This window comes from Rhyacophila brunnea, unplaced genomic scaffold (genome assembly GCF_057557595.1).
Source record: "Rhyacophila brunnea isolate RB1 unplaced genomic scaffold, BYU_Rbru_1.0 scaffold_4, whole genome shotgun sequence".
In the NCBI taxonomy this organism is placed as follows: domain Eukaryota; kingdom Metazoa; phylum Arthropoda; class Insecta; order Trichoptera; family Rhyacophilidae; genus Rhyacophila; species Rhyacophila brunnea.
Genome location: NW_028233068.1, coordinates 9,448,747 through 9,468,385, shown reverse-complemented (window position 1 = coordinate 9,468,385; position 19,639 = coordinate 9,448,747). Strand labels below are relative to the sequence as shown.

Genomic DNA, 19,639 nt, shown 5'->3' with positions numbered 1-19,639 from the left:
TATTTTCATAATAATACAATAATTAGATGAAAAATTAAAGTTGGTAACAATATCATGTTAAAATATCAGGTAATAATTAATTAAATTTGTAATAAACATTTTTTTTTATAAATACAATTAAGTTATTCTTAAACATACTTTTCACAAAATGTCCACACTGTATTTTCCCTGCTTTAAACACAATAACAACAAATTAATTATCAGAAGGTTTCCTCATAATGTTTGATGTTTACATTATTATGGGGGGGTACCATTCAGATGTTTTTATTATAATAAACATTAATATGTCAATAACGTCATTTCCCATGGTATAATTACAATAAAATATTATTTTTATTGTTTAAAATATTTCTTATCAGTGTAACTTATAATTTTAGTAACTAAACATTATTTTACTACATGTCGATAATTTATTAATTAAATCAACAATATTTCACACACCCAATTATTGCTAAAAGTGTCTAAAAATAAATAAAATCATTTTTTTTTCATTTACACAATAAACATAGAAAAACAATATTTAAACACCTGCTTCATAATAACATATAATATAATATCAAAGTATCCCTTAAATTGGTGACTATGAAAAAATGTTTAAATCAGCATGGCATTGTCATCACAATATTTTTAACATTTGCCTCACGATATTACTATGGCAGTATCTGACAGGCCGCAGATTTTTAACGGCACATATTGAATGTAGAGCGAAGCTCTTACTATAATCTCTGTAATACATTAATAATTATGCAAACAGATGTCACTGTGTGTTTAATTTTTTAGATTGTGCAAATCAATCAATAGTGGCTAGTAATTTAAGTTTAAAGTCGGGCGAGATATCTCATGAAACTTGTATGTGCGGCCTGTCGATCACGGCCTTATAGAGCGAGCAAATGGAGCAAGCTTTTGATATTGGGAATAATAATACACATACAGTAGGCGCTCAGTAATCCGGTGTTCAGTAATCCGGCACGTCCAATAGTCCGGCATTTTGCAACTCAGCTCTCCCGGATTACAGAGCGGAGAGCAGTTCGGTGCCCGATTTTTATTGTGCAAATCTGTGATAGAATTATTTCCTATAGAAATCCAATAATCCGGCATTTCCGACAATCCGGCATAGGTGAAAAAATATGGGTACCGGATTACCGAGCGCCTACTGTAATTTCAATTGCTAATAACTGGAGGATAGTGCTGACTGAAACACGTATTCCATTAGACACAAGCCAAATATTATGTAAAGCAACAATATATAATATAATTACATACCACTAATAATAAAAATCACAATAATCATCGTACTATCTTTTACATCGTTGCAGAAAATTATGTACACTTTTTTTAATTAATTAATTAATATGTGAACATCCATCATTAAAACACTAACTACATTTTTTTTTGTAAAAAAATAAAATAATATAACATAAACATAATGGAATTTTATTTCATTGTGAAAAAGAATTTATTAAATCGGTATTAATCGGTTTATAAATGTTATAATATATCATATTTTATCCATTAGAGCAGCCATTTTAAATATTAACAAAACATGGACTAACCAAAAGCAATTCAAACACAAACTTTAAATCAATTTAATTGCAGTGTATCAAAAAAATATTGTGTCATTTTATTCGATTATAATGATATTAAATTCGCGGCATATTCAATAAGCTTCAGTTTCCAAATATGAGTTATTGAGGAACTGAATCGTCAATTTTTTTTTTATAAAACCATTATAACTAGGTAACTGAGTCATTTCTCGCTAAGGACGCTAGGCTTTTCACTGATAATATTATTATTATTACAGTTATGCATCTCTCTCTGTTGTTATCAAAACAATGATAACAAACTTAGAGATATGATGGGTTCTTATTCAATATAAGCATTAGAAGCAGGCTCCAGAACATGTTCTAATTCTAATACATCATGAACTTCATGAATGATTGATAATAATATTGTTTATTTTCTTATTTAGTGTCCCTATATTATGTTAAATCTGTCCGACCTTTAATTTGGCTTATTGGATAAAGACCTGGTTTCCATTAGGTGGAATTGTTTACCTTTTAGTGAATTTTAGGGCAATAGAGAAGGTTTCTCCTCATTTAGGCTTGACCGAGATAACAATAGAAATTAGAATGGGAATATTGTTAATTTTGGTGAGAAATAGATGTGATTGTTGAAATGATAACACAGTGGGTAATTTTGTGTGTAATATATTATTTTTAATTATAGAAACTATTCACACTTTATAATAAAACTAAGACTGATGATTCAATGGACAATGTCGTAAGACGAACTGAGTACCTATTTAAAAAATTTACAATAAATAAAAATACAAAATAAATATTATAATATGTATGTAGGTTATTGTGTTGTTATTTCTTTTTACCAAAAATCCACTCTAATGCACAGAATTGACAATCAGGATCTTGAAAATGATCTTGCTGGTACGCTGCCAGGATAACTTTAAGGCCCCGTCCAGCGTAAGCGCGTTCGGCGGAACGTTGAGCGGCGCGCGTAACTCAAACGTATAACCGTGTGTGAAAATGTTCGTAGACAAAGTCTTTTTTTGGTTATACGTTTGAGTTGCACATGCCGCTCAATGCTCCGCCGAACGCGCCTACCCTGGACGAGCGCTAAAGGATGCTTTTCATTGTTATGCCACGGTATATGCCCAAAATGGTGGTAGAGGGAAAGCATGTGTGTTAGTAAAGTTGTCTATGGTAGATTAGTTTGATAAGTATTACATATTAAAAGATTAGTTTCACTCAATGTTAATGTTCTCGTATTGAAAGGATTGGCTGTTGGGTTGTCCTGTTTCTAAGGCATGTCTGATTGCTGAAAACTATTATACAAGAGAATGTGTCATAATATTAAACATCTTATGGCAGCCATTTTAATTTGCTTATATTGGATTAAAATCCATCATACATCTACGATTATGGCCGCAGCAATTAACCGATCGCTGTCAATATTTCAATAACCAACTGCATGGCAATTTAAATATAATGGCAATGGTTGATTATAATATTATCTAATTGCATTAAATATAACAAATCAAAATACCCAACTTCACTGCGATTGCAATAATTATGGTTCAGACATTGTTGAATAAAATATTGACATTTCAACAACTGAGGATCTTGACATAATTCGAAAATGTGTAGGCACGTAGAAAATGATAAAAAAACGTTCATTGAGTCATGCAGGTGTCGATGCAGTGCAGTAGAACGTGAGGTGACCTCATTGTTGTTCTGGTGATTTTGGCAGATTTTGCTAACTGACAATGTTCGTTTAAACTGTAAAGGTTCAAAATGTGCTACGGGATGGGAGCATCAGTCTGATAACATTTTAAATGACATTACACGCTTACTGTGATGTCATGTGATCTGCGACATGCACCTCAATATATTTCGCACTTTAGAAGCAGTTTTCACAACACATTTATTTATTTGTGAAATACTTAATGTTAAATATTTTTCTTTTTGGTTACTACTAAACCATAACAATATAATTGTTTTAATAATATAATATTCAACCTATGTCTGTAACCATTAATGTTACTTATACAACAATAAAGCCGAAATCTTCATTAAAATGACAGTGGCGTGTTCTATGGCCCTGTCAAATTGGCCACCAATGGTGTGGAATAGTTTATCTTCAGCTAGCTGTCATCACAGCGGCGCGTCAAACATTTGTAGAGACCTGGTGATTACGTCGTCCTTTAGGCATGACTCCATAAACTCCTCGATGGTTATCACTCCGTCTTGGTTTAGGTCAAGCTTTCGAAATACTCTATCCACTTGCTGTAAAAAAAATAAAAATATTATTATTATCTTTTAATTGTATTATTAAAACTCAAGTTAAGTCCTGCGGGTCGATACGGCCGAATCCAAGCGGATACATCCGAACACAAGAATTTTGTATTGACACGTCAGACATAATAATTATCAACATAACCTACAATTTTAATAGTCATGCCATTGTGGTTGTAGCACAAAATGTAATTCGAATAAAACAAATAATAATATTATGTTACTACTAACTGCTACAAGCCACTAGATATTTGAAGGCATCCCCCGAACAACGATAAGGGGCACATTTCAACAAATTTGAGGAATGAAGAAAAAAGTTTAATCAAACATTTTTTATTTATTCATATTATACTATTAATATGGAAAACATAGAATTCTATATTTCTAGACTTCATAGAATCTTCCCTTTTCTGCCTTTATTTAATTGATTATTTATATCACTAGATGACAAGCTCACACCAATAACATCCGCCATCTTTGTTCTGCTTTTCGTTGATCTTGGATTAGGCAGTTTTCAAAACCTTACAGCACCATCTAGGAGTGAAGGATAAACCTTTTCGATGCATTATAACATTCACAGGGATCTAATTATCATTGTTCTATACTTAACTCAATATGCGTAATATGTGCCGCTTATCGTTGTTCGGGGGGTGCCTTCATTTGACAACTCGGGGGTAAAAGTAGATTATAATGAAAATGACCTGCTCTTTGGCTTTCCTATCTTCCTCGGCCTGGTGTGCCCTTCGCCCCATCAGCTCGTGGACGGCTCCAACGATGTCTGCAAGCTCCCCTCGGGAGATGCAACCGTCACCGTTCGAGTCATACAATCTAAACGTCCAGCGTAATCGCTCATATACTGACCCTCTGAGCAGCGTGGATAAAGTGACAAGAAGATCCTGGAATAAACATTGGAAAATAATTTTAATTTTGAACATAGATATATTATTTTCCCACCATTTTCACTTCAGACAAAGAGTCTGAAAGTTCTCTATAGGGATTAGAATATTTTGTAAATATAAATATCATTATTGAACCATCATTAATGACGTTAGGGTCACCACTGTAGGATTGGTTGTAGGGTGACCCGGTGAAACACGTGTGGTTGCTTTTGATATTTGTTTATTTGATTTGATAGTATCTATATAATGTTAATTTATGAACGTGTGCATTGCATTTTGTATGATTGTGTTGTTGACAGTGCCGAGGCCTGGTGTGGACTGACTGAGTTGGAATGCTACAAATTAATTTTCTAAATAAAAGTCATTTAGTTCTTTGCTTTAACCGGCATGGCCTGGCCATTTAAATTAAGAAATTAAATATGAGATTGGGCCATAATAAATTGTATATAACGTATTGTCAACAGCCGTTCCTCAGCCATTAAGGTCCTATGAAAAGACACAAAACGGACGGTTTGTAGTGAATGACGATAATAATAAATCTCTCCAATATTAGAGTTATAAGTATGTGGATGGGTTAACTGACATTTTTAAGACGAGGACTTGCTACGAATGCCAGATATTATCAACATGGTGTATATGGTGTAGTATGTTAGTGTGAAAGTGAATCTCACGGTGGTGCCGCGCCGCGTTGTGTCCATATGTCCCACCTCCACCTAAGTAGAAGTAAAGAAGAAGATGGTGGCTTACCCGAAAACTGATAGCTCCATTACAGTTTACATCAAATGCCTTGAACACATAATGAGCGTACACACTGGAATCTGAAACAAAAATAACACATACTTAGTAAATCATTTTCAATAATTATTTATTTGAAAATATTATGTAGTATTTCTGTTAGTGTCTTTTTTTAAAGAGGCACTTAGTGGAAAAATACGAAACTTGCAATTTGAGTTTTTTTTTTTGATAATTTACAATGTCAACTGTATTAATTAATAAATAAGTATCTGAAAACGTTAAAAAGTAAAATATTTTTTATTTTAAGTCGAAGATAAAACCTAAAATTTAAGAAAAATGTTATAAAATGTGAATTTGGTGCAGGGTCCCACGTTATTATTACATTTAGTAATTTTTATTACAGTCAAATTTATTATTAAATTTAGTTTATTAAGTTTTCTATTTTTTGTGTTCGAGATTTTTGACTAATTCATAGTTTTAATATTTTTTATATTAATTTTAAAAAACATCGATTTTTATAAAAATATAAAAGTGTTTAACTTGAAATCCTTTTTATTTATATCAAATCTCATTTAGGTATGGTCACTATATTGAAGCCCGATCACCCCACCACGTTTACGTTTTCTTTTTATTTACGGTTTTTTGATCAATCCCTTCAAAGGGTTCTTCGGGGTTTTCACTGTAGTTGGTTTTATATAGGTACTTAATTATATTATTGGGAAGACCATGTTTAAAGTTTAATATTATGGTAGTGGCTAGAATAGAGTGTACGCGATCTTAATTCAATGCATTGATGCACGATCACAATGATGATATGGTTCGTAATTTACATTTAACAATTTTATATGAACAGGATAACGAACACCATAAATATTCAACAGTGACATCCCAAGACAAAATGCCGCCCCTAAGCAGCGCCAAAATTCCGCCCCATTTTTTATACAGTATTTTTTATCATCCTTTCATGACTCCAATATCTAAGAAATGTGTTGTATGGATCCATTACTAACAAAATATATACCACTAAATCTAATTTAAATGCCATACATACTTCAACAGACAATATTGCGTGTCCATGGTTTCAGATACATTTAAATATACACCTGACAACTTTCAAAACTCGCGAATGACTGGCAAACATATTTAGATAACTTAATTAGGTCAGTATGTAGTATGTACATACCTATAATTCAAATATAATTCGCAAATATGTGCGTGCCATTGCCAGTCATCAACGATGTGACGTTCAAGAACAACGAAAGTAAACTAGACATCGCGAACCCGATAAAAAAATCAGGCCTGTTAAATCTTTTATGTTAAATAATAAATTTTGTTTCCAATCAGTGAGCTCAATCTTTTAATAGAAAGATATTTCCGTTATTACTAAGTTAAGATACATATTTCTATATAGCTACACCTAATGATTCTCCTCGATTTGCCGCCCTTCGAGTAATTGCCGCCCCCAAGCGATGCTTAATCTGCCTACCCCCACGGGACGTCACTGTACTTCAATCACCCTCCACTCCGCATTACGTGCATATTTGCACGAAGAAAATTAGTTCAGACACGATTAATTTGTTATAAAATAATAAAAGTACATAAAGAACTGTATACGCGCTCAATACATACATATGTACACAAACAAATGTTTCATAACCGATTTTTTTTCTGTTAAGACAAGCGATGTTTTAATATCGATTCACAAACGTCGTGCACTGACAAAATTCCTGGAGAACAAACACTAAAACGCGCGTTTTGAAAACAATAATCTAAAAATAGACTGCACCTGCACCACAGACGGTGTGACTCATTGTAAAAATATGAATTTTGGTCGCAAATCTATACCCGTGAAAATATAATCATATTAAATAATAAAAAAATAGCATTAAGTTTTCTATCAGTGACGATTCAGATTATATACCACTGCCAAGCATAATTTTTATCATATTCAATGAAAAATTTGGTGATGAAGTAGGTACTTGTTAATTTAGGCCGCAACAAATGCCATTTCGGGCCGCGTTTATGCACCACTGCACTAGGACCTAAGTCCATAGATCGAATTTACCCGTGAAAAGAACATGGAGTAATATCGAAGGCACCTTTTTTAAACGTAGGCACTAAAATATTTAATAGAATATCATTAATTCTACTCTTTTTTGTTAGAATGATTCCATATTATAAATAATTAACTTAAAATCTAATGAATTTAACATTTCAGACTCCGTTGAAACTGGACGAATTAGTGTTACGTGAATGATATTAAATTCGTGACAATCTGGTAAAAGACTTTTCTCATCACCAGGCCCCAGTGACGTTCCGTCAATGACATATTAATGACAATGTCATTGCGTTCCGTAGATATATGTGTCGCTATATTTCAAAATCAGCCAAATCCACCTTAAGGTATTTTTTACTTTTTTGTGAATTGCTGAAGAACTACTGCTTTCTAACATTTCTGCACTATCAAAATGTGGAATTTATTAATTTTAAATATTCTATACTTGACATAATATAAACTTTCACCCTTGTGACTGTGTATTTGAGAAAACAAAAAGCTGTTTTTCTCCTATTCATCTATTATGGACTTGGCTGATTTTGAAATCTAGCAAGACATATATTCTGGCAGATTGAGCGTCGCTTTGGGGCGGCAGTTACTCGAAGGGCGGCAAATCGAAGAGAATAATTTCGTATAAATAGCTAGGTACCTACCTAAACTTAGTACCTAGTAACGAAAATATCTTTCCATAAAAAAATTCACCTCACTGGCTGGAAACAAAATGACGTACTAATTAACATAAAAACATCAGCGTATTTTTTGTCGGGCACGCGATGTCTAGTTTACTTCCGTTGCCATTCGACGTCCATGGTGTCTAGAAGCGACACGTGCACAGATGATAATACTGTATAAAAAGTGGGGCGTTATTTTGGCGTTACCCAGGGCGGCATTTTGTTTAGGGACATCACTGCCAGGCCGACGACCATTTTGTGGAGACTTTGAGCCCTATTGTAAATCGAAACCTAGGTCCATGAGTAGATAATACATAGGTATTGGTGGCGAGGGGTGAAGGTAGGCTGTTAAGATTCGACATAAATAGTGCACAGAAAACTTTGTCAGGCACACGTATTGATTTTCATTGAACTAAGGATACAATTTGCAGACGGTGTTGGTTAGTTTTTAAAATTCAATTGAACCCTGCCTGACCAAACCATAATAGTTTACGTAATTATGCCAAGGGAAATCCGACAAAAATAGTTCACAATTTTTCAGTCATACTTATTTGTTTTCATTATGGTGTTGGTTAGTTTTATAAAATTAATTAAGCCTTGCCTATACCACACCATAATCAATAACAAATATTCTTCTATCTATAAAATATCTAAAATAATATTTGGTTTAATGGCATAATTTTAGATATTTATAAACGGATATATTTTGACTATCATCTACTATGGATGGATTGGGCAAATTTAATTATTTAAAAGTTTAATTTAATTTGATTTAATTAATTTATTAATTATTATTATTTAATAATTATTATTATTTATTAAATACTATATTTATTAGTTTTAATTTATTTTACAACGTTTTTATTAGCTCGTATTCTTATTTGTCCAGTACAAATCTTGCAATCGATTTTCACTAACTTCCCGACTAGATATACATTTGAAACTTTTAGAATATATCAGAACACGATGCCAATGCATTCTTTTAATACTTTTAGCCATCTTTAAGTAGAATTGAATTCATTTTCAGTTAATTCTGTTTTGGAATGGAAATTTATTTCAGAAAAATCCATAAAAAGTAAAAGACTATTATTGGTTCGGAAGAAATCCGTAATCCAATCCACTATTATTGGTTGCTAAGGGGGTGGTCCTAGTAACTAAATTATTAATATATACGTGCGTTACTATGGAAATCAAAATGAAATGTCAAAATGACATTTCAGTATTCTATATTGTTTTTATTTACTTCATATCAAGTATAAGTTTGAGCATATTGAGCATAATAATTCAACAGAACATTTAAAAACATTGTAAGATAAAAAGTTCTTTTTGTCTTGTAATTATTTAATTTAATAATACACATTGTAGTCTTAGTTCAATGAAAATAAATACGTTTGACTGACGAAGTTTAGTGTGCACTATTTATGTCTGATCTTAACAGCCTACCTCCACCCTTTGACACTGAGATATATGAGTTTATTTAGTGCGATAAAGATGTAAGGTACGCTTTTCCTTTGTTATCAAGTTCCGTGCAAAGGGTTTCATAGTACCTAGGTAAGGACACGCGATCAGAAATGTCATTCTCTACATACTAAAATATGCACCCTACAACTTATTCACGGAAATGATACAAACTTTTGCCACAGTGAGCAATTCATGTCTGGCAAAGTTGCGATATTTGAAAAAAATATAAACAACTTTAGCAGCCATCGGCCGCAACTTTGTCCGCGTGAAATGCGGAAAGAAAGCATATAGGTACAGGCGCATCTATTCCATTATAGGGATTGCAATACCGAATGAGTATATCAATACCGGTATTTCGGTATTTCTTATTGAATACCGGTATTCGTCAAAACATATTATAGAAAAAAATAAATACCTATCAATAAATATGACTATTAAAATTTATTTAAAACACTATTTCATAGCAACATAAAGTACTTTGTAAATAGATCATAATGTTTTACAACTGCTAATTTACAATAAGTCCGGGCACAGCAAAATCTCTCTGAAATTCAACGTTTGTTGGATATACTATCAACGTTGGATCAATAGTTATAAAATAATAGGAAATATTAGCCACGAATGTTATCTTTTTCGAAATATGTTAATTTATCGCGACAATTATTAGTCTATGAGTATATTTGAGGGATTTTGTTTTAATGTTATTTAACCTTTGTTAGTTTCAATACAGTATTTCAGTCATATTTGCATTTTGACAGCATAAAACTTATACATTAAATTTAATATACAATATAGTAGTAAATAATGTCAAAACAACATTAATTTAAATTTCGTAAAACAAATGTGTATGCTTTCTTAATACCGAAAATACCGGTATACTGTATTTTTGAAACCGGTATTTCGGTACCGATAAATAATTGAATACCGGTATTGCAATCCCTAATTCCATACATAAGGCTGCTATCGGCGATTATCGAGGGTAGTTTATCATATTTATGTATTGCGGGTTAATTGTTACAATAAGTTAACCGTCTGAACTGTTAGTTAAAAGGTGTCATGTTTTAACAGCACCTCTCTTGCGCATCTATTCTATACACACGACTGCTATCGGCCGCTACGACAACTATCTAGGGTTAGTTTGTATCGAAGTATTAGCATTTATTGTAACAATTACAATAAGTCAGTTGTAATTGTTACAATAAGTGCTTCGTTTTAACAGCGCCTCTTTTGGCTGTGGTAAATTTTGGAGCGAGATAGACAGTTTTGACTGTTTAGACGGCTAACTTATTGTAATTCTTAGAATAAGTGTTAATACTTCGATACAAACCTACCCTAGATATCTGCCGTAGCGGCCGAAAGCAATCTTATGTATAGAATAGTTGCGTTGGCTGTGTTAACTTAAGAGCGAGATAGACAGTTTTGGTTAAACTGCCTTACTGCAGTGGTGTTAAGATTTTTTAGATTTATTAATTCTTATCAGGGATTATAAATATAATTTTTTATCGTAAATATTTCACTATATAATGTTAACCACAATTTTACTAATGGTTTTATAAATGCGTTTAAAAATTAATAAATCTAAAATATCTTAACACCACTGCAAATGGATGTACTGAAATGCAGTGGCGCACCCACTCCAGCACCCTTTTTAGTAAAATTTCTTAGATTTTAATTTCTAACACAAAAATTTCGAAACACTAATGTCAGGTTTTTTTAGAAACCCGTTCCCTAATGAAATTCTCGGTGTCCACCCGAATTCCGGAGTGGTATAGGTTATGGCTGGAGAGGGTTGACAGGGCTCTAACCTTGGGGACCGGGCTGTGGGGGGCCTGGCGTGTCGGGTTGACCAGATAAGTGAGATAAACACACATCATAAATTAGCTTTAATAGTAAAAAAGTCACCTGCGGCGCTATTATACTTCATGACTATGAACATTTTAATTTATATAATTGTCCAATATATTTTCTGATTATTATGTGTCGATACTCGACAGCTCCATTATTAAAGTAGATGTATTGAAAATCGCCAATAATTCAATGTATAAGTACCCTCAATTTGAACTAAAACACAATTTGAAAAACGTTAAGGTCGGACGTGCTCAGGCGTGGGTCAAAATGAAGCTTTTTTTCTATTTTCAAAGCATGATCCTGGACATACCTTAAACGTTGTAGATAATCTATTTGTATAATTTTGAAGCCTCATTATCCTTTATATTTATTTTAAACATTTGATGACTGCATAAAGTATTTTATTACATAAAATAGTATTCTTTTAAGCCTCTCGCTCTAATGTTTTAGAATATAGTCATATTTCGGTACATAACTGTGGAGTGGTTTTAAGATTTTTTACATTTAATAATTTTTAAACGCATTTATAAAACTATTAGTATAATTTATGATGAGATAATTTTAGTAAAATATTTACGATAATATATTGATAATCTCTGTGATCCCAAATTGGACAAGAATTAGGCATTTTATTATTCAAAAAATGGGCAAGATTAACACATTTGAAGATAATTCTAAAGATACTCATTATAAGCTATGTCTTTGACCATTCAAGTGTGAATGGTTTTATAAATGCGTTTAAAAATTAATAAATGTAAAAAATCTTAACACCACTGCACATTCATGTACCGAAATATGACTATATTCTAAAATATTTGAGCGAGAGGTTTAAAAGAATACTATTTTATGTAATCAAAATACTTTATGCAGTCATAAAATGTTTAAAATAAATATAAAGAATAATAAGGCTTCAAAATTATATAAATAGATTATCTACAACGTTTAAGATATGTCCAGGATCATGCTTTGAAAATAGAACAAAAACTCAATTTTGACCTACGCTGAGCATGTGGGCCGTTAAAGTTTGAAGTCATAATTAAATTATAGGTAGGTACACTGAATAAAACTGAATATCATACGTAATAATGATCTTATTTATTAATAAAAATTAAATTGTAAGTCAGGTATCCATAAAATTGAATCATGACAATGACTGACAAACTCAATGTGAATAATGGCCTTGCACCTCCTTGTAAAGTTTGGGTAAGTCAGGTTCGTATGTTGTTGATTTAATTTTAAACACGATTCCAGGTTCTCATCAATGAATCGATTTCATAATACTCGTATTACTCTTGATTTCCTCTCTTAGAAATCTTTTTACTAACCACAAAACTTGCAATATTAACATTGTTGACAGATTTTATTCAGTACCTAATTAAATACAGAACTTTATTTTTATTGACTCTTCTCCTCAGCTGCTTTCTTCCTTGCATCATCGACAGAATATTTAGCGCAAAATTACGAGTTTTAGCTGTATCTTTCTAAATTTCAATGCGCCAATTTTTCTCGACACTTAAATACAGGTCGGTAAGCCATTTAAGTTTTGAATAAACGCGAAGTCTCGGTCTATTCAACATTACATGTACGGTTATCCTCTTCCATTTGTTTTGCTTCTTCTTTGTAGCCATATCAAATATTGCAGAGAGCATCTGTGGCAGAGCCGCACTCAAGGGGCCAAAGAGCCGCAGTTTGCCGACCACTTCCCTAGCCTGAGGGCCCGTTTCAGGATGTGGGGGCCATGGTGTAGGTACACCGAGTGCAATAGACTAAAGACCGATAAACGAGATATTAGGCTGTGTTGTATTGAGTAGGTTGTGTATAATTTAAATGCAATAATACTTTTTTGTCCATTTTCGATTAATATGTTGGAACCTCAATATTGAAAAACCAAAAATCTACGATAAACATTCGGCGAAAAGAACGACTACACCCACTACGGTGGTGGTGTAAATCAAAAGAACATTTTTTCGGTGGAATTCGGCATAAATATTGTAGCTCTCTAGACCAGTGTTCCCCAAACTTTCGACATCTGTGTACCCCTTCTATAATTTTCGTAACACTGAGTACTCCTCGTCAAAGAAAAATGCATATACGTACTTTAATAACAATCAAAATATATTCCTTTTGTAGTAGGTACATAAACAAAATAATAATAAACGAAAAATAAAATTCATTCATAATAAAATATAAATAAAAGTTATCTTATAAAAAATAACATTCATTGGTTATTAATTTTAATCTGAGGTGCGGTTCCACACCCAAAAGGCTGTTCCGTTTTTTTACGTAATGTCTACAAATGCTGAAAAAGCAACTTCACATAGATATGAAGTTGGAAAAGGCAAGATATATTTCAGGAATGTCTCTGTTAAAACTGGATACAGATGTTGCATTTGCAACCTAAATGATGTTTAAGTACACTCCTTATATTTATTTTGCAAGAATCCGTCTGAAGCTAATAATTCCAACAATTGCTCTTCTTCCGCATGCGATAAATCTTCTAGCATGGATATTGTATTAATGCTTGTTGCACCAGGCGTAGCCATTACCCGGTGCAGCGCATACCCCCACCAAACTCTTCCCGTACCCCAGGGGGTACGCGTACCACACTTTGGGAAACACTGCTCTAGACCAAGCGGGTAGCACAGCCGATATTATTTAAGTAATCTTTTAGCATACTAGGTACACATGTCCAGCATGGTCGCCGTTCACTTCCAATCCGCCAGTCGCTGATGACACGCTCAACGGTTACCGCCACTATGCCTCCAATTTAATAAAAACTAGGAGAAACTGTACAAATATATCACGGTGTATTGTGAAAATATTTATACGAAGAAGAAAAAGAGCCTATGGGACTAATTTACATTCTCCTCCTTGCCCCCCCCCCAATAATAAATCCTGGGTGCGCCACTGCTGAAATGTGACTATATTCTAAAACATTAGATCGAGAGGTTTAAAAGAATACTATTTTATGTAATAAAAATACTTTATGCAGTCATCAAAAAATGTTTAAAATAAATATAAAGAATAATAAGGCTTTAAAATTATATAAATAGATTATCTACAATCTACAACGTTTAAGGAATGTCCAGGATTATGCTCTGAAAATACCATAAAATTTCCATTTTGACCTACGTTGGGCATGTGGGCCCTTAAAACTAATATGGTTGCAGTGCTACTGGTTTGGTTTATCTGATGTAGCGTTTATAATATTGTATTCAATAAATTCTCGGTGCATTAAATGAAGCAACTTTATAGAATGCAATTTATTTGCGTCCCGACCGATCCAAGTCTGCGACTAGTCTAAAAATAACATATGGAGCGAGATATAAATAGAATAATATTGTTGACGTGCCACACTGACTCTGTTTCATGTTGATCTTGTGTGGTGTGGCAGCAAAATCGAATAATGGACATACGGATACAAGATACAACTTACTGATATACATTGATATACTACTGGATGAATCATATGCTTCTTAAAATGACGTCCGATTTTCAGCGACTCGGCCAGTGTTAAAACTTACTGTTTTAATATCAGCGGACTTAACTCGATATAAGCTCACTTAATATTAGTCTCCAAAACGACCTGGCAATAACTATGAGTAAGCCCGATCTAGCTTGCATCTTACTCTAACTAATAGTCAGCGCATGACGACTTGCTCTGTCCGCTCAGACATGAATTTTTGGTAGCTTGCAAGCTTTGGGTTGCATACACCCTTAGGGTCACTATTCCAAACACGCAAATTTAGTTTTACAGCCAGTGCAATACGGGTGAAATTCGGGAATCCATGTTAATGGTCTTAACGCATTATACCTACAAGGAAATATTATAAGACGATATTCGTATTATCTTCTTTTGTGGTACATTTTTAAAATGACACTTGTATGGGAACTCCTCATCTAGTAGTATATCGATGCTGATATAGAACATTTTAAATTAAGTAGTATCAGTGACGTCCCTAGACAAAATGCCGCCCCTAAGCAGCGCCAATATGCCGCCCCATTTTTATACAGTATTTTTTACCATCCTTTCATGACTCCAATATCTAAGAAATGTGTTGTATGGATACATTAGTAACAAAATATATACCGCTAAATTTAATTTAAATGCCATCTCTACTTCAGTAGATAATATTGCGGGTCCACGGTTTCTGATACATTTAAAAATACATCTGACAACTTTCAAAATGACTGGCAAAAATATGTGGATAAATTTATTAGGTTATTGTGTACCTACCTATAATTAAAAAAAAAATAATTCGCAAATCTGCACGTGTCGTTGCTGGTCATCAAGGACGTGACGTACAAGAACAACGGAAGTAAACTAGACATCGCAAACTCGACAAAAAAAATACATTCCTGTTAAACCTTTCATGTTAATTAATACATTTTGTTTCCAACCAGTGAGCTCATTTTTTTAATGAAAAGATATTCCCGTTATTACTAAGTTTAGGTACCTATTTCTATATATACCTAATGATTCTCCTAGATTTGCCGCCCTTCGAGCAACTGCCGCCCCCAAGCGACGCTCAATCTGCCTACCCCCACGGGACGTCACTGAGTATTTTTTATTAAATAAATAAATAACAAGTAGGTACAGAGCCGTTCTTAGCGCCATTTGACCTATTGGGCCCAATGGGGACTTGCGATCTAATTAGTGTCTTCGGGAGTCGTAAAAAAAAAAAAAAAAGTATAAAGATATATAGAGTAGACTCAGTAGATTGATTAGAGTAAGTTTTTTTTTGAATTTGAAATCAAATCGCTTCGGATATTGATATATTCCACTTACGTGAGAGTAAATTTAGGTTGAAGTTGTTTTATAAGTTTTTACGATCGGGTCTATCAAACTAGTTCAATCTGTGTGCTTCCATGTACTTTTATTTTATTATTGTATTATTTACGCACACTACCTTGTATTTGTATTTGAAAAATTGTTAACACTGTCTTACTTTATGCCATGTCCTGAACGCTTTGAATTTATAATTTGTCATGTTCATTAAATATAAAATAAAGACATTTGATTGTAAAATTGAATTTGACTACATCTGTAGGTATATAACAATACGCAACAGCCTGTAATTGAAAAGCGGGTCACGGTGTGTGGGTCTACCTTCATGAAATTTATACATGATTAGTAATTTGGCTCCCACAATGGCCGAGCGGCTTACGCGTCGGTTTTTAATATTTAGGGTCTGGCAAAAATACACATATTGTTTTTACATTTGTGATTGGAATCAGAGTATGGACCTGATAGGCTGAGCAAGTGGCTAACATCCATTTCTCGTAAAAACAAAAATCTGTTAACAGTGACGTCCCGTGGGGGTAGGCAGATTGAGCGTCGCTTGGGGACGGCAGTTACTCGAAGGGCGGCAAATCGAGTAGAATCATTAGGTATATATAGAAATATGTACCTAAACTTAGTAATAACGGGAATATCTTTTCATTAAAAAAGCATTAAAGAGCATTAAAGAAATATATAAATAGCTAACTTATTTTGTTTACATGTATGCAAAATTAGTGTGAAAATAATAAATTTGTGTATTGTTGATTGGTACAAACCAAATGTGTCAGAAATATCAACCAAATAGAACCTCAAACTCTGATGATTTGGTGAAGAATTTGGATGAAGTGTCTAACATAATTAATTACCTATATTATATGTATTCTCTTTGTATATCTAAATTTAATTTCTATGTTTTAGTGATATATATTTTGTTAGTAATGTATCCATACAACACATTTCTTAGATATTGGAGTCATAAAAGGATGATAAAAAATACTGTATAAAAAAATGGGGCGGCATTGTCGCGCTGCCTAGGGGCGGCATTTTGTCTAGGGACGTCACTGTCTGTTAATACTTACAAACCTTCACTCCATGAAGGCCCACAACATAATCCTAATAGGATCAAACATGGTCAAAAGAAAGAAGTACTTAATTATTATAGGTTGAGCAAGTGGCAACATCCATTTATCGTGAAAACAAAAATCTGTTGATACAAACCTCTACTACGCGGATGCCCATTATGATCCTATTAGGATCGGATATGGTCAAAAGAGGAAAAAATAAGTAATTTTATCGATAGGCAATCGGTAAAGATCGAAATCTTTATGACTTTTTATGTTAACGTTAATGTGGTTTCATGGAGGAAGCCATTCATTTTTATGATAAAATGTAATCAATCATACTAAAACGGAATGCAGATGGCTATAATACGATGGCTACTTAAAACTAGATATATTATAATATTAATAAAAATATATTGTTTATTTTAAAAATTGCATTCTATCCGTGAAATAATGTTATTTGTTTATCGTTAAAAAATCGATAAACGTTTAATTTTATAAATATTTTGCGTATTCTAAAAATTTTATTATCAATACACATAATTTCGTCTCTATTCTGGCAGAACACACTAACTGGAGAATACTAGTTTTGAGTAATTTGACTTTGAAGTTGTTAAAATGTTTGAAATGGTCTATCATGTGAGTTTATTAAGTAATCGTAAAAAGGATGACTTTAAAATAAAGACTGCTTATTTATTAAGAAGGTGTCCAGACGGTAAAGTTTGAAATAAGGAACATTTTGGTATAACTAACTCAATATGTCATTTTTTCGAATTAGTGTCTTCTGCCAGAACAGTGACGATTTATTAACTAGCAATCGTTGGCGACTTCATCCGCGTGAAGTGAATATACACTTTGTAACTTAGTGGTTTTTTGCAATTTTTACTACACTGATATGCCTATTTGCCTAATTACATCGCATAAAATTATATCAAATCATATTCACGTGTATTTATGTAGTAATAAATAAATTAATAGATAATATAAGTATGTAAAAAAATATTTTTAGAATACCTACAGGTATTTTTTTTTCTAGATGCCTTTATGGATACCTCGCATTTACTATCGAGTTTCTTTAAAGACTTTGGCACGTAAACTACTCTGCTTGATGCTAGTCAAATGAAAATTGTGCCGGCTGATGATATATTGGTGTATTTGAAGGTTTAATTTCAATTTAATTTCAATTTAATTTCAATTTTAATTTATTTTACATATTGTGGACATTACAAATTATAAATTTAAGACGTTCACAACATGACATTTAAAAACAAATAAATATTATTAAAAAAGTATTATGTAATATTGTAATTATGCAATATTAAGTTATTCTATAGTATAAATGTGTAAATACAAAAAATATGAAGTATATAGGTACAAGGAAGTACACCGGATGAGTTAAGCAGACCCTATTTTAAGAATTTATAAAATAACGTCCACCTATACTCATTCTCACGTAGATTGAATATATCAACATCCGAAGCAATTTGGTTGAACAGAGTTATTGCTCTACCAATTGGCATCACCAATGGCAGGTTAGTTCTGCTCCTCGGGAGAACAAACAACTGATGCTCCCGATTTCTAAGATAGTTATCAGGGACAAACAAGTCAATATTACCAAGAATGGCAGAGTTCTCATTCACACCACGTATTAGTCGAAAAAATACGTGGCCAAATATTGATATCTTCTAGCACTTAAACTACAGTATGTTAGCATACCTAAGAGAAAGTCAGTTGGATAAAGCCACGGATAGTATCCATATAACCTCAAATAAAGGAGTCTCAAAAATTTCTTTTGAACTCGCTCCACCATAAGGTCATATTTCAACTGATGCGGGGCCCAAACAATCGACGCCAGCTGATGATATATTGGTGTATTTGAAGGTTGCAACACACGCTATTGCAAGTCTATAATGTGTGGTTCATTATCGTTGGACACTCCCACGTTCAAAACGCTGCGTCAAAATGGAGTGTATTGGGGTATAGCCTATCGAAATTATATTTATTAATCTGTTCTGTGGTTTTAGATCATTAATTTTCATCTTAGTAAAGTTATGAAGTGACAACTCTACTTTTCTCCTTTAGTCCTTTAGACACGTAGGTACGTCATTATCACACTCATCACCGAGGTCTAGACCTAGAGTGAGCCCGTGAGATTGACAATGGTTGGATATAGGCCCGCGCTCTACTCGTATCTCACACCACCACTCCACTGCTGCAGTCGTTATTTTCGAAAATAGCTATCTTGACTAAGGAACATAAAATTAATGAGAAATGGCTTACTCTATCGGGTGTGGTAATGTACCTGATCTAAATATA

At 33.0% G+C, this 19,639-nt stretch overlaps 2 protein-coding genes across 2 annotated transcripts in view; both read right to left on the bottom strand.

The window, feature by feature from the left end:
* The window catches only part of LOC147066824 (polyprenol dehydrogenase-like), a 656,880-nt gene that overhangs the window by 286,156 nt on the left and 351,085 nt on the right, over window positions 1-19,639 (bottom strand). The gene's annotated exons all lie outside the window — the stretch shown is intronic.
* Window positions 3,482-19,639, bottom strand: part of LOC147066827 (A-type potassium channel modulatory protein KCNIP1) — a 136,312-nt gene continuing 120,154 nt past the window's right edge. Inside the window, exons 4-6 of the mRNA XM_085953774.1 lie at window positions 5,456-5,526; window positions 4,511-4,705; window positions 3,482-3,800 (exon numbers count right to left, since the gene is read on the bottom strand). Of these exons, the coding sequence (XP_085809900.1) occupies window positions 3,669-3,800; window positions 4,511-4,705; window positions 5,456-5,526 (398 nt within the window). The 3' untranslated portion in view covers window positions 3,482-3,668. The remainder of the gene's footprint in view (window positions 3,801-4,510; window positions 4,706-5,455; window positions 5,527-19,639) is intronic.